This window comes from Mauremys mutica, chromosome 25 (genome assembly GCF_020497125.1).
Source record: "Mauremys mutica isolate MM-2020 ecotype Southern chromosome 25, ASM2049712v1, whole genome shotgun sequence".
NCBI lineage: Eukaryota > Metazoa > Chordata > Testudines > Geoemydidae > Mauremys > Mauremys mutica.
In genome coordinates, this window is record NC_059096.1 from 1691797 (window position 1) to 1705478 (window position 13682).

Consider the following 13682-nt stretch of genomic DNA (forward strand, 5'->3'; position numbering starts at 1 on the left):
GGGGAGAAGCAGGGGAGAGCGGGGCCGTGAGTGGGAGCCAGGACAGCTGCCTGGTGTACGGGGCTGGCTGGGAAATGCGGAGGCTGGAGCCAAACTGCCCCTGTTTGTTTCCTTACGATTCAGGGACGTTCTGGGTCACACCCAGGGTCCATCCAGCCCAGGGTCCTGTCAGCCAGGTGCCCCAGAGGGAGTGAACCTAACAGGCAACGATCAAGTGATCTCTCCCCTGCCGTCCATCTCCAGCCTCTGGCAAACGGGCCAGGGACCCCATCCCTGCCCAGCCTGGCTAATGGCCATTGACGGACCTGGCCTCCAGGAATGTCTCTAGTTCCTTTTTGAACCCAGTCTTGGCGTTCACGACACCCCCCGGCGAGGAGTTCCACAGCTGCCTGTGTGCTACGCGAAGGAATACGTCCTTGGGTTTGTTTTGAACCTGCTGCCTGTTCATTTCATTGGGTGAGCCCTGTATTCTGAGGAGTAAAGAACGCTTCCCTATCAACCGTCTCCGCACCAGGCAGGATTTTACAGAGCCCCCCATCTCCCCCTCTGGCGTCTCTCTCCCAAGCTGGACGGTCCCGGTCTCGTTAACCTCCCTGCAGACGGCAGCTGTCCCACGGTCTTAATTATTTTTGTTGCCCTTCTCTGAACCTTTTCCAGTCCCAATCGAGGGTTTTTTGAGCTGGGGCGACCCCGTCTGCACCCCCTGGCCGAGGTGCGGGTGAACCCTGGATTTACACAGCGGCAGCACGATGTTTTCTGTCTTATCCTCGCTCCATTTCCTCACTAGCCCAGCATTCACTTGGCTGTTTTAACGCCGGGCGGCCGAGGACTTGCTGGAGGTTCTGCTCCCGGGGCTGGCTGGGGCAGGCCCTGCCTGGGGCTGACCCGGGGGGCGCTGCCCCCCCAGGAGCCGGGCGCTGTGTCTAGTGCTGGGTTCAGTTTCGATTTCTGCCTGTGACAGCTCGGCTGGGGGGTTCCCGAGGGGGACTCCAGCTGGCGCAGCGACCGGCCGGCCGGCAGATTCGCTGTGGTGTAGCCGAGCCCCGCGCTGGGTTTGTGACTCGGTTCGTGGAGCCAGGTCAGTGTCATTCGGGTTCAACGTGCCCGGCGCGGGCGGGGGGGCTGGAATAACGTGTATGTGAGGGGGGGAGGGGAGCTGAGAGCCATTGAACCAAACTGTAAACCCTGGATATAATGGAAACCACTTCAAGCCGGGTGGGGGAGGGTGCTGCACCCCGAGTCCCAGCACCCCGAGTCCCAGCACCCCTGGCCCGGAGCTGCAGCTGGCAGCAGGCGGGCGCCAGGCTCCAGGGAGCGGAGCTGCTGAGACCCCCCTCGCTGGGGCCCCCGGAAAGGTTTCGCTTTCAGGCTCTGAGGGTGTCTGGTGGGGCGGGCAGAGCCCCTGGCAGAGGCAGCAGCTGCCCGGCCAGTGCGGAGCAGGCGACTCGCCCGGGTCTGTTTGCAAGCGGGGTGATTCTGGGCAGAGAGGCGGGCGGCTGGGCCAGAAGTGCCCGCCTGCTCCTGCCACCCACCCCGGCCCTCGCCCTCCGCCTGGGGGTGCCCCAGGGGCCGCTGGCTGGCACCGGCATCCTGCCCAGGCTCACGGGCGCTGGGGGTCAGACGAGCTGCCCTCGCGGTACCTGCTCACCCTGCGGGTCCACGGTGCGGGGCTGGGGGCAGCGGTGGGTGACTCAGTGGCCCAGGCTCCTGTCTGACCTGACCGGTCTCTGCCTGCTGCCAGGCGGGGTGGAGGGGGGTGATGGATTGGGGGCTGGGCAGAGGGTGGGGAGGGGTTGGAGGGCAGGGCAGGGGGCTAGTCACCAGCTTTGCCCCTTCACACTGGCTCTGTGCTTCCCGCAGGTGCCCAGCGCCCGCCCGCATGGAGCTGCGTGACTACCAGTGGGAAGTGATCCTGCCCGCCCTGGAGGGCCAGAACATCATCATCTGGCTGCCCACGGGTGCAGGGAAGACCCGGGCAGCTGCCTACGTGTGCAAGAGGCACCTGGAGACCCGGGACCGGGCCAAGGTGGCCGTGCTGGTGAACAGGGTGAGGCCGGCATTGCACTGCTGGGGGGGGGGGCTGATTCTCCCAGCCCCTTGGCCTGTCCCTGGCCAGACATGAGGGGGAGGCGGGACGTGCTGGGGCTGCAGCCGGAGACAGAACCAGCCAGAGCGAGGAGCCGCCCCCACCCCAGGTCTTTGCAAACAGACGTGCTACGGAGGAGCTGTGTGGGCCGCGGGGGCAGCGGGCATTGGGGCTAATCACCCGCGTCAGGCTGGCCTCCCGGTCTCAAGGGGGTGGACTTGGTGCCAGGTGGGGGAGCTGTGTTCACGGGGGCGGGGGGGGGAAGGCCAGTGGGCAAAACATGCCCAACTCCTCCTCTGCCCAGACAGCTGAGAGCTGGCTCAGTCCCAGCTGCCAGGCCTTGTGGCCGCCCATCCTCCCCCATGGCACCCCAGCAAAGTGTGCTGTGCTCTCTGCATAGCTGGGCCACGTGAGGATAACAGCCTACTACTGCTGCTAGCTAAGGGCACTACCCTGTTAGCTCCAGAGATAGAGGGTTGTGCTGAAGGTCCTGGGTTCAAAACCTGCTGATGACCCATGCAAAGGAGGGAGGGTTCCTGAAAGCCTGCTCTGCGCTCGAGCCCCCTAGCCAGGCAGGGTGTGGCTAGCTCGGGTTGGGCAGGGGGCTGCACTGCTTTGCCTCTGTTGTTCATGGGAGGTTGCTCAGCTCAGCAGCCAGGGCTCTCCCTAGGCTCTGTTCTCCGCCCCACCCGTAGCTCGGGGGAGGTTCTGGGCGGCTGCTGTTCAGTACACAAGCCTCACAGGGCGTCTCCTGCGTGTTGGGTCGCCAGGTGCACCTGGTGGAGCAGCACTACACGCAGGAATTCCACGCGCTGCAGGATCGCTTCCGGGTCACGCCCATCAGCAGCGACAGCGACCGGAAATTCTACTTCTCCGAGGAGGTGAAGCAGAGCGACGTGGTGATCTGCACGGCGAAGATCCTGCAGAACGCCCTGACCAGCCAGGACGAGGACACGCACGTGGAGCTGACGGGTAGGAGCCCGGCGAGATGGGAGCCAGCCCACGTGGGGCTGGGATCTCAGGGCCGGATCCCCAGCTCGTGTGCTCATGTCGATTCCGATTGACACCAGCTGAGGATCTGGCCTTTCGTTACTGCTGACTGTGCACAGGCCAGCGAGAAAACCCAGCTTGACTCTCAGCTCCTGGGGGCTGGAGATGGTGGGAGTGAGGGAAAAGGGCTGGTCCCTGGACAGAGGAGCCCTGGGTGGCCGATTCATTCCCTGTTGATACAGTGTGGGCAGCAGGGCGGCTGCCTTGCCTTGGAGATGGAGAGGCAGAAGGGCTAGTGCCGGTGTTTTGTAAACTCCACACATTTGATCTGGAGTCCGTGGGAGGCAGAAAAGACAGTGTCATTCCCCCAGACCTCAGCAGTTGCTGGTCACCTCGCAGAGCAGACCCCTGCTCTGTCCACCTGCCCACATGGTCCCCTTGCCGAAGCATCTGAGCCTTGAAATCCTCCCAGTCCTGTTATCTCCATTTGGCAGCCGAGGACGGCAGCCCACAGAGGCTAAGTGATGTGCCCAAGGCACCCCAGGGAGTCTGTGGCAAAGCTGGAAACTGACCCCGGGGCCCCAGCCAGCACCCTAGTCACGTCCCCTCCTTTCAAAGTCTTCCCCCCCCCCCCCATCAGCCTCACTCCGGGGCCCGCAGCTTGGTTCAGTCCCATCTCTCTGGGCAGATTTCTCCCTGCTGGTGATTGACGAATGCCACCACACCCACAAGGACGGCGTCTACAACCAGATCATGGAGGATTACCTGGAGCGCAAGCTGAGAGGCCAGCGGAAGCTGCCGCAGATCCTGGGCCTCACTGCCTCGCCCGGCACCGGGGGGGCCACCAGCATCCAGGGGGCCAGGCAGCACATCCTGCAGGTGAGTGGAGTGTTCCTCACGCCTCCCATCCCAGCTAAGTGGGGGACGTGGCTGGCTGCCACCCCGGTGGCCCAGGAACTGCGGGACCCCCCTGAGATTGCACCAGGCTTGTCTTTTGGCTGCTGGAAAAGGCCCTTGGAGCAGGAATTGGGGCTGCGCAAACTGTCCGCCAAGGGAGCCCATCTCCTTGGCTTCTGGTCACCTGGGACCTGAGATTCTAGCCACGGCAGCCACATGGGTCACGGAGCTGCAGTGTTGTTCCCTCTGGCGTCTGTCGGGGGACGTCCCTAGGGCGTGGCTGGGTGAGTGGCCGCTGGTGCCAGATGTCCCCATACTGATGGTACCCCCCCACCTCCACTGACTGGGAGCTTCCCAGCTCAGTGCGTCCATGGCTTGTGGCTCATACGGTTCTCGGGGGGGGGGGGGGTGTTTAACCCTTTTAGATCTGCGCCAACCTGGACACCGCCAAAATCATGTCGTCCCAGAAGCACCGGGTCCACCTGGAGGCTCAGGTCCCTCGGCCCAGGAAGCAATACGACGTGTCCTACGAGAGGCCGCAGGTAAAGGGCTCTCAGGGCTGCACATGGGCACGGACCCCAGGGGAGAAGGGAGAGACCCCACTGCAGAGGAGAGCAGTGAGGGGTTTAAACCCCTCAGTCAGCCCTGCTAAGGTCAGGGTCTGGGAGGGGTGGCCGCGCCCATCCCATAATCAGCTGGGTCCCCGGTGCTCCCCGCCTGCGACCCGGCTTGCACTGTGCCCTCAGGGCATGCCACGGGCAGCAGCCTTCCCCTCTGAGCTTCCCCGCCACGCTCTGCTCCCCAGGATCCCTTGGGCAGGAAGCTGAAGGAGACCATGGCCCACATCCACCAGTACCTGGACGTTGGTGCCCTGCCGCAGGACTTCGGCACGCAGAGCTACGAGCAGCGCGTTGTCGAGCTGGGGAAGGAAGGTGAGGGGTTAACGGGTTGGGAGGAGCCATAGAAATCGAGAGCTAATCGACGGGAGGAAGGCTGAGCTTGTGGCTCAGGATCTCTGGATTCAGTTCCCAGCTCCGCCTGGCATTGGGCAAATCAGTTCATTGTGCTGTGCCTCAGTTTCCCCACCTGTAAAATGGCGATAACGATCCTCCCTTTGCGTTGCCTCTTCCGACTGAACGCTCTTGGGGGCAGGGCTGGTCTCTTCTAACGTGTCCGTGCGGTGCCCAGCACAAGGGGATCCCTCCTGGCATTACTGTATCTACACACGAATGGCCTAGATAAGCCACCTGAGCTCCAGAACGGGCACCCACGCAGATCCCAATGGCAGCGCTTGCAAGAGGGCAGAATGCTGCCTGCAGCATGTCCCGTAGCTGTGGGACTCCCTGCTGCAGGGTGGGAGGGAAGCTAAGGAGGGTTTTTGCGCGGAACGGTGCCTGCAGGGACCCAAGCCACGAACCTGATCCTAAGGATTGTGCAGCCTCATGTGCCCAGGCACAAAGCAACCCGGGGAAGGAATTACCCCGCCCCTCCCGTGGGATAGGCTGAGGCCTCTGATCCCGCCCCCTGGCTGCTGCGGGGGACTGAGCCATTGTGGCATTTTCTGTTATTGCCTTTTTCTCCTCACTGTGTAATGGGCCTTTGACACATGCTTTCTTCCCAGAGCTGGAATAGAACCCAGGCGTCCTGGCTCCCAGCCCCCCCTGCTCTGACCCACCAGTCCCCATTCCCCTCCCGGAGCCGGGAATAGAACCCAGGCATCTTGGCTCCCAGCCCCCCTGCTCTAACACTAGCTACATCCCTCCCGGAGCCGGGAATAGAACCCAGGCATCCTGGCTCCCAGCCCCCCCCCTGCTCTAACACTAGCTACATCCCTCCCGGAGCCGGGATAGAACCCAGGCGTCCTGGCTCACAGACCCCCTGCTCTAACACTAGCTACACCCCTCCCGGAGCCGGGATAGAACCCAGGCGTCCTGGCTCCCAGCCTCCCCTGCTCTAACACTAGCTACACCTCTCCAGAAGCCGGGAATAGAACCTAGGAGTCCTGAGCCCGATCCCCACACTGGCCCTGCTCTCAGTGACTGCCCAAGGCGCCAGGCCAGGGGATTGGCTCTCAGCCGTTGCTACGGTGGTTTTGTTCCAGGAGCCCAGTCGTTCTGCCGTAAGAAGCGCACGTGCGCCATGCACCTGCGGAAGTACAACGACGCGCTGCTGATCAATGACACGGTGCGCATGATCGATGCCTTCAACGCCCTGGACGAGTTCTACCAGCTGGAAAAGGCCACCAAGCTTCTGCAGGACCCCACGGAGCGCTTCCTCGTCAGCACCTTCGAGGGTAAGGGCTGGATTCAGGATCTGGTGTGCGGGGGAGGGAGCCCATAACAAAGCGAGGGGAGGGGTCAGCAAGGCCTAATGTGCTCATCTAGGGCAGGCCGGAGAACCCTCCCCAGGTACCTGCCACCCATGTGTCCTGACTCCCAGGCCAGTGCCCTAACCGCTAGGCCAGGCTGCCCCTCGCAGTGCTGGGCACATGGGACCTCTCTCCGGGAGGACTCGCTGCCAGCTGTACATTACGTGTGACGAGCCCCTTGAGAAACGTTAGGTTTAATGTAACCCATGGGGCGGGGCCTGGTCCCCGGGAGCGGATAAGAGCCTACAGCTGCAGCTAATAGAGTCGCTCCTTTCACTTCAGCAGTAGAAGTCTGTGTTCTTAGCGTGGCAGGCCCTGGGTTTGAATCCTGGGCCAGGGTGCGCGTGCTGTAAATCAGCCCTGGGGCTCGCGGGCTCAGAGATGCAGCTCTCACCTGCCTGCACGCTCCGCTTCGTTGCAGAGATCAAGGCAGCCCTGCTGGCGCTGGCCAGCGACCCGCGCTACGAGAACCCCAAGCTCAGCAAGCTGGAGGAGATCCTCCAGGAGCAGTTCCAGACCCTGGGCCGCTCCCGCGGCATCATCTTCACCAAGACGCGCCAGAGCGCCCATGCCCTGCACAAGTGGATCCAGGAGAACGCCAGGCTGGCGAGACTGGGCATTAAGGCAGCTGTCCTGACCGGAGCCGGCTACAGCAACCAGACCAAGCACATGACCCAGGTGGGTGGGTGGGTGCGAGGGAGGGGGCAGACGGTGCTGAAGGCAGCTGTGCCCCGTGTCACGGAGTCCCCGGGCGCTGCTCTGGAACTGCTCCCCACAAAGCCAGGCAGGACTCTGGGAGCCTCCTCTCCCTCGGAGCAGCCTGTCCCCAGGGCAAGACGCTCCCACGGCTTCACCTCCTGGGTCTCTCCTTGGAGCATTCAGCCTCCTCTGCCCCTCCGTGCGCTTCCCCCAGCGAGTCCGCCCAGGCGGGGCCCTGGGGAAGCCAGAGGGTCCTGCCCCCGCACTGCGCAGTCAGACGTGACTCTCAGCCAGCCAGTAACACAGAGGTTTATTAGCTGACAGGAACAGGGTCTAAAACAGAGCTTGTAGGTACAGAGAACCGGACCCCTCGGCCGGGTCCATTCTGAGGGGCAGTGAGCCAGACCCCCACGTCTGCCCTCACGCCTCGTCCCCAGCCAGCTCCCAACTGACCCCCTCCAGCCCCTCCTCTCTGCTCAGCTCCTTTCCCGGGCCCGGAGGTCACCTGACATTTGTCTCCCACACCTTCAGTTGGCACCTTTGCAGGGGAGGGGCCCAGGCCGTCAGTTGCCAGGAGACAGTGCCAGGCATTTATGTGCACTGGCCCTTTGCTCTGCAACTATCACGCCCCCTTATCCCCCCACCTAGAGACTTAAGAAATGCACAGGGGAAACTGAGGCACCAACACAGTATTCAGAGAAAACATTAAGAACAGTCCCACTTCGTCACACCCTGTACGGCTCTTCTCAGCCCACGAGCTTCAGGTGCTTTGCACACTCCCCCCCCCCCCCCCCCTTGAGAGAGGCCATGGGAAAGAGCGAGAAACTGAGGCACGAAGAAGGAAGTGCCGTGCTCCCCAGGCTGGTGACAGAGCTGGGAAGAGAACCCAGGCGTCCTGACCCCCAAGCTCTACCCCACTAGAACCCAGTCTCCTCTCGCAGCTGGGGGAAGAGAGCTCTGGAGTCCCCTCCCCTCCACAAGTGGGAAAGGAACCCAGGAGTCCTGACTCCCGCCCCCTCCTCTGTTCTAACCACCAGGCCCTGCCCCACCCCACTGGGTGAGCAGAAGGACGCGTGGGGGACCTGTCCCCTCACACTTGGGGGGAAGGGACGAGTCAGTAGCTTTAATCCGGGTGATTCTCGCCCTGTCGTGGCCGGGGGTCCCCATGCGGAGCGGCAGCTCCAGACTGTGTCCCAGGTCCCATCTTTCCAAGGTTCCCTGCTGTCCTGCAGCCCGGCGGCTGGGCGATTGCTTGGGGCCTGCCTGGCCTCGCTGCCGGCCTGGGATCCCGGGGCCAGGCCCGCGGCGGGCGAAACGACGGCTCCGTCCCTTCTCTCTTCCCAGAACGAGCAGCAAGACGTCATCAAGTTGTTCCGCAAGGGAGACCTCAACCTGCTCTTCTCCACCAGCGTGGCCGAGGAGGGCCTGGACATCCCCGAATGCAACATCGTGGTTCGCTACGGGCTGATGACCAACGAGATCGCCATGGTGCAGGTAGCCGGCTGCTCCCCGGGCCTGGCCAGGCCCTTCCCTTGGTCCCCGGCTCCCTCCCTCCTGGCTCCGAGGGACTGAGCACTAGGCTGTCCCAGGCCCGCCCGGCTGGGTCTGTCTGACACACACCCGGCCCCCGGCTCCCTGGAGTCCTGCCGAGTGCCGCTTGCAGCCAGGTCCCGCTCGCTGGGGCTCATGCGGTGCTCAGCTGTGTGCCGAGGCCAGGACCACATGGGGCACGGAGACCAGACCCCCCACTCCTCTCTGGGGGGGCTCCCTGCAGGCCAGGGTCAAGGCACGCTCGGGGGAGGGGGGGCTGCACCCATGAGGCCATCTGCCAGCAGCACCAGGGGATGGCGAAGCCGCCCCGCACCTAGTGGGCTGAGCGTTCACCCAACCCCCTCGCTGGGGGGCGTGCAGACCTCCCATCCCCCCACTCCTGGGCGAGGTGCGGGGAGGGGCACTGCCGGCGCTTCCCCCGGGGCTCCGTCCTGAGCGGACCCCAGGCGTGACCCGAGTGCACGTCCCCGTTTGCACAGGCCAGGGGCCGCGCCCGCGCCGAGAACAGTCTGTACTCCGTCCTCGCCAAAGCCAACAGCAAGGAGGTGTCGCGGGAGCGGCTGAACGAGACCCTGGAGGAGCTCACGCAGAGAGTCGTCGAAGAGGTGCAGGCCATGCCGGAGAAGGAGTACCGGGACACGGTGAGGGGCCGGCACTCGGGCACAGCAGCTCCTGGCGCAGAGCGGGGTTCCCCGTGCACTGGGCCGGCTGGGGCCTCAGGCCCCGTTCTCCACCCCAGCCACGCTGCTCCGACAGCCTCTGGTTTGTGCTAAGGCCCCAAGTGCCCGCCCCATGCGGTGGTTGATGGCAGCAGCTCCCAGGCCGGAGGTGGATTCAGCGATGGGGAGGGGACGGAGCGGAGCTGAGGGGGCTGGTGGTGCCTCTTGCTGCGTGTCTGTGGGTGTCTCGCTCGCGGTTGTGTTCCTGTCGCACCTCCGCTGAGCTGCCCCGCCCCTCCCCTCCTCTCCCCCAGATCACAGACCTGCAGCGAGGCGCCATCATTAGCCGGAAGGTGAAGAAGGCTGAAGGCAACCAGAAGCGGCAGCTGCACGACCCGGACGCCGTCCGCCTCCACTGCATAAACTGCAACATGGCCGTGTGCCACGGCAGCGACCTGCGCACCGTGGAGAAGATGCACCACGTCAACGTCAACCCGGACTTCAAGTGAGGGCGGGACTGGGGGGATGGGGACCGGGGAGGGGAGCCCTGCCCATGTCCCCCGGGGCACCCGGCCGTTCGCTGTGTGGAGCTGGGCAGCAGCCTCCAGCCCCCACTGGGGACAGTCGCTAGCACAGGCCTGTTTAATGCTGCAATAGACGTTCCCCGAGCCCCTGCCCTCAGCCTCTCTCTCGCTCCGCGCTGAGGCCCCCAGCCTGGCAGCCCCGCTGGCCCCTCACTCAGCCCTGGGACTCCCTGCGGGGTCAGCTTCGCAGCCTCTCCCAGCAAGATCCTGGAGAGACCCGTCAGTCGGCCCCATCAGGCCGGGTCCTTCCCAGCTGCTCCAGGGACAGATCCAGGGAGCAGCTTGGCCGTGCTTGGGGCTGGGATTGTCCCTCTCCGGGGCGGTGGGCGGGGAGCTCCCCTCCCCAGGTGGCTGCATGCTGGCTCCACTTGTGAACCCTGCACTCTTGGCTCACACGCACCCTCTGCGTAGCTCCTTATGGCAACGGCTCTTGGTGCATTTCCCGCAGGATTTACTACAACGCCACGTCCAACAACGTGGAGATTCCCCGCAACTTCAAGGACTGGAAGCCCGGGGGCAGCATCAGCTGTGCGAGCTGCGGCCAGGTGGGTACGCGGCTGAGACACCCGCTGGGGCTGGGAACGCTGTTAGCTGCTTTCACAGGTGACTCTCCCCTGCTGGGCACTGGGGTCGAATTGGAAATGCATCCAGTCTGCATGGACAGAGCCCAAGTGACGGAGAATCCACACATCCCTTGGGGATCCCAGGCTGCCAGCCCCAAACGTTCAAAGCCATGAGGTTTTTAAAAGGGGGTTTCTGAGCCTTTAGGGGTCACAGCTCCCCTCCCCCCAGCTTTTCTGCACAGCCATGAGGGCTAGAAACTTCCTTTCTATTTTAAGGGGAAGGTGAGATTGCCCCCATATCACATGACTCCAAGAGCTGGGGCTTTAAGGAAAGCATCAAATATTAAATCCCGGGAATTGGCAATAGTTGGGTCTGTTCCGATGGCTAATTATCCACATTTCAGAATGGGCGACATATTTCCAGTGTGAGTTTTTCTGCATGAAACTTCTAGCCATTGGCGCTTGGGTGTATGTGGGAGTGAGTGTCTGTGAGCACGTGTCGGTCTGTGTGTGAGTGGGTGGGTGGGGTTAAGGTACATACACCCCCCTGGATAGAAGTAGGAGCTGATTGTACAGTTTGGCTCTGGGATCAGATTCTAAACCCTGTCGCCCAGATGTGCGACTGTTTGCTCCTGGCGATTTGCGGTGGGTCCTGACTGTCCGTCCGGTGATGTCCCCCGTCTGTCCGTGCAGGCCTGGGGCATGGAGATGATCTACCACGGCGTGACACTGCCCATCCTCTCCATCAAAAACTTCGTGGTGGCGACGCCAGACGGGAACAAACAGCCCAAGCAATGGAGCCGGGTGACTTTCACCGTCGAGGAGTTTGACTACATGGAGTATTGCAGCAGGAACCTGGGCGAGTAGCGCCTGGCGAGCTCAGGAGACCGGCCGAGCCCCAAGCACCCTCCCGTGGCGATAGGGAGCCTGAGCCCAGCCCTGGGCATGTAGGCGGGAGCGCCCCTCCCAGAGATCAGCACTGGGCACAGTGGAAGCATTTTAACCCTGCTTTGCCCAGGTGTGGCTCTGTCTTTCCTCCATACGCTCCACGGCGCCCGGGCACTGGGCAGCGATAGACCAATGGAGGAGGAAGGACGCCCTGGAGATGGGCCCCCCTGTGCTCCTGCCCCTCTCTGATCTGCTGGGCCCCTCTGGGCCCACACAGGATCAGGTGCAGGATTGGGACCTGGGGGGGGCTGCCTCCCCCAGAGACTGGGAGATGGTCTAGTGACGGGACTGAAGTGTCCCAGCCAAACAGGGCAAGGGACCATAGAACCACAGGGTTAGAAGGGACCATGGGGATCATGTTGTCTGACCCCCTGCCAAGATCTCGACTGTTCAGCCCAGGATTGACCATAAAACCCCTCCTGCCCTCCCAGGCGTCTAACACCCTCCCCCGTCCACCCCCCTCTGCCCCTCAGCACTTACTGCTAAGGAGCAGAGTGTTGTGACCAAATCTCTGCCCTGGGATGCAAGACTCCTGGGCCTTGTTCCCAGCTCTGCCGCTGACTCACTGGCTGATCTCACACAAGTCTCGTCCTGCCTCTGTGCCTCAGTTTCCCTACCTGTCAGACAAGGATAATGCTGCGCCCCTTCTAGGGGGAGTCTGCAGGTACATTTCTTTATGGTTCTGTGAAGGACAGGACACATCTCTCCCACCCTGCCCCTGTCCGGGAAATCACGCCCCCATCTCAGTCACAGCTTGCAGCGATTCTGCACAATGCGCAGAAGCCACTTTTTTTTCCTGCTCGGCTGCACGAAGCCGAGTGCATGTCGATTGCAGCAGCGTGTGATCGGTTTGCAGAACTGCCACCAGCCCCTCTGCTGCCCGAACCGCGAGCCAGTGCAGCGGCTCATGCTTAGCCAGAGCGGAGGAGCCAATACGAAAACAGGCAAGTTCTCATGAAAATAATAATAATATAGCCAATAGGGGGCCTTCTCGAGCCTCTCAGGGCCCTGCGCAATTGCTCAGTCTGCCGATGCCTAGCCCCAGCCCGGCTCTGGCTGTGTAGGAAATACAAGCCCCACGGAGTCCCTAGACACCACGCAATGCGGTCGGGAGTGGCCACGCTGATCTCCAAGCAGCCTGCTGCCACCTGGGGGTTTGAGGCTGTGATGCTGGCAGGCCAGGTGCCAGCTCATGCCGCGGTCCCCACTGAACACTGACAGATACACGGCGGGCACCAGCCTGGCTCCCCGAGGGTTAGTGGTGTTGAAATAGGTAGTAGAACTATCAGCATGTGCTTCGTGTTTAGACTGTATTGAATCGCTGTGAGTTGCTACGTGCGTTGATTGCAGTCAGACTGTCCCACACTGTACGGTAATCGCTCAGCGTTTGCGCTGTCAGCCTCAGTAACTGTGTAAAGACCGGACCAGAGAGCGCGATTCGTGTGAAACGCTGGTCGCTGCCAGCAGGTGTTACCGCCAGCCCACAAGGAAGGCCCAGCCATACCAGGCAGACTCGAGCGGAACACTAACGTGGACAAAAGACTTGGTGGTTTACGCTCCCCACCCTATTAGGATGAGTCTCGACCGTGAATTCCTCCCATCAGCTGAGTTTCAACTCCAAGTAGAAGCGGGGAAGGGAATAAACCCCCTAACAAGGAGGAACTGGATCTTTATGCTGCTTTGCATGGGACAGGGATCGCTGGGCGTAAGCAAAAGCAGCCCAGCTGCTCAGCCTGGCTTAGCCCTGCGGACCAGACCGAGCTTGCGTAGCACAGAAGCTTCTGTTACTCTTTGAAACTGAAGATTAGCCCTCGTGTGTGTGCGTGTGTCTGCCTGCTTTACCTGTATGAGTAACTCGGATTTCCTTGGCTATAGAATAAATCTTTAGACAGGTCACTATAGGATTGGCTGCGCGTGTCATCTTTGGGATGCGATCTGAGGTGCACTTAACCTGGGGTAAGGGACGGTCCTTTGGGACTGGGAGTAACCCGAATATTGCTGTGACTCTTGGTGTAAGGGACCATCTCTCACAAAGGCAGGCCCACCTGGGTGGCAAGACCGATCAGAGTGCCCCAGGGGCCTGCCTGTGAGTCCGTGGCGAGGTCGTTATGGTGCCTGAGGAGTTCACACGCGATAATTGACAGGTGAGATCCAGGCATGGCACTCACAGCCCGGGGGGGGTTGGTGCCCTGCTTCCTAACAGGCTGCCACTCACGCTCCTGAGCCACTGCAGGACAGCTTAGCAGAGGCACGTGGTCTCAGACTGTGTCTGTATTTGCCGAGTTTCTCTTAGACGGAAGAGCACAGGCTGGAGGCCCGAGGAAAGGCAGAGTCCAT

The 13682-nt window shown here is 62.4% G+C and overlaps 1 protein-coding gene across 2 annotated transcripts; it reads left to right on the top strand.

Moving 5' to 3' along the window:
• Nucleotides 1-1361: 1361 nt before the first annotated feature.
• DHX58 (DExH-box helicase 58) lies at nucleotides 1362-13244 on the top strand. 2 transcript variants are annotated; one of them, XM_044999734.1, is made up of 13 exons: nucleotides 1362-1453; nucleotides 1861-2047; nucleotides 2857-3058; nucleotides 3765-3955; nucleotides 4399-4515; nucleotides 4779-4905; nucleotides 6075-6266; nucleotides 6763-7019; nucleotides 8385-8534; nucleotides 9071-9232; nucleotides 9565-9755; nucleotides 10283-10379; nucleotides 11091-13244. In XM_044999734.1, the coding sequence occupies exons 2-13, from the start codon at nucleotides 1880-1882 to the stop codon at nucleotides 11262-11264; spliced, it is 2028 nt and encodes a 675-aa protein (XP_044855669.1). In that variant the 5' UTR covers nucleotides 1362-1453; nucleotides 1861-1879; the 3' UTR covers nucleotides 11265-13244. The 2 variants fall into 2 exon arrangements, with proteins under 2 accessions (XP_044855669.1, XP_044855670.1); XM_044999735.1 differs by lacking the exon at nucleotides 1362-1453 and adding an exon at nucleotides 1553-1636.
• The last annotated feature ends 438 nt before the right edge of the window (nucleotides 13245-13682 follow it).

Bases quoted from the DNA above. Each gene is read 5' to 3' on its own strand.
- DHX58 (XM_044999734.1), top strand. From the start codon at position 1,880: ATGGAGCTGCGTGACTACCAGTGGGAAGTGATCCTGCCCGCCCTGGAG. The intron at 2,048-2,856 runs GTGAGGCCGGCA...TTGGGTCGCCAG, and splicing joins TGGCCGTGCTGGTGAACAGG to GTGCACCTGGTGGAGCAGCA. The intron at 3,956-4,398 runs GTGAGTGGAGTG...TAACCCTTTTAG, and splicing joins CCAGGCAGCACATCCTGCAG to ATCTGCGCCAACCTGGACAC.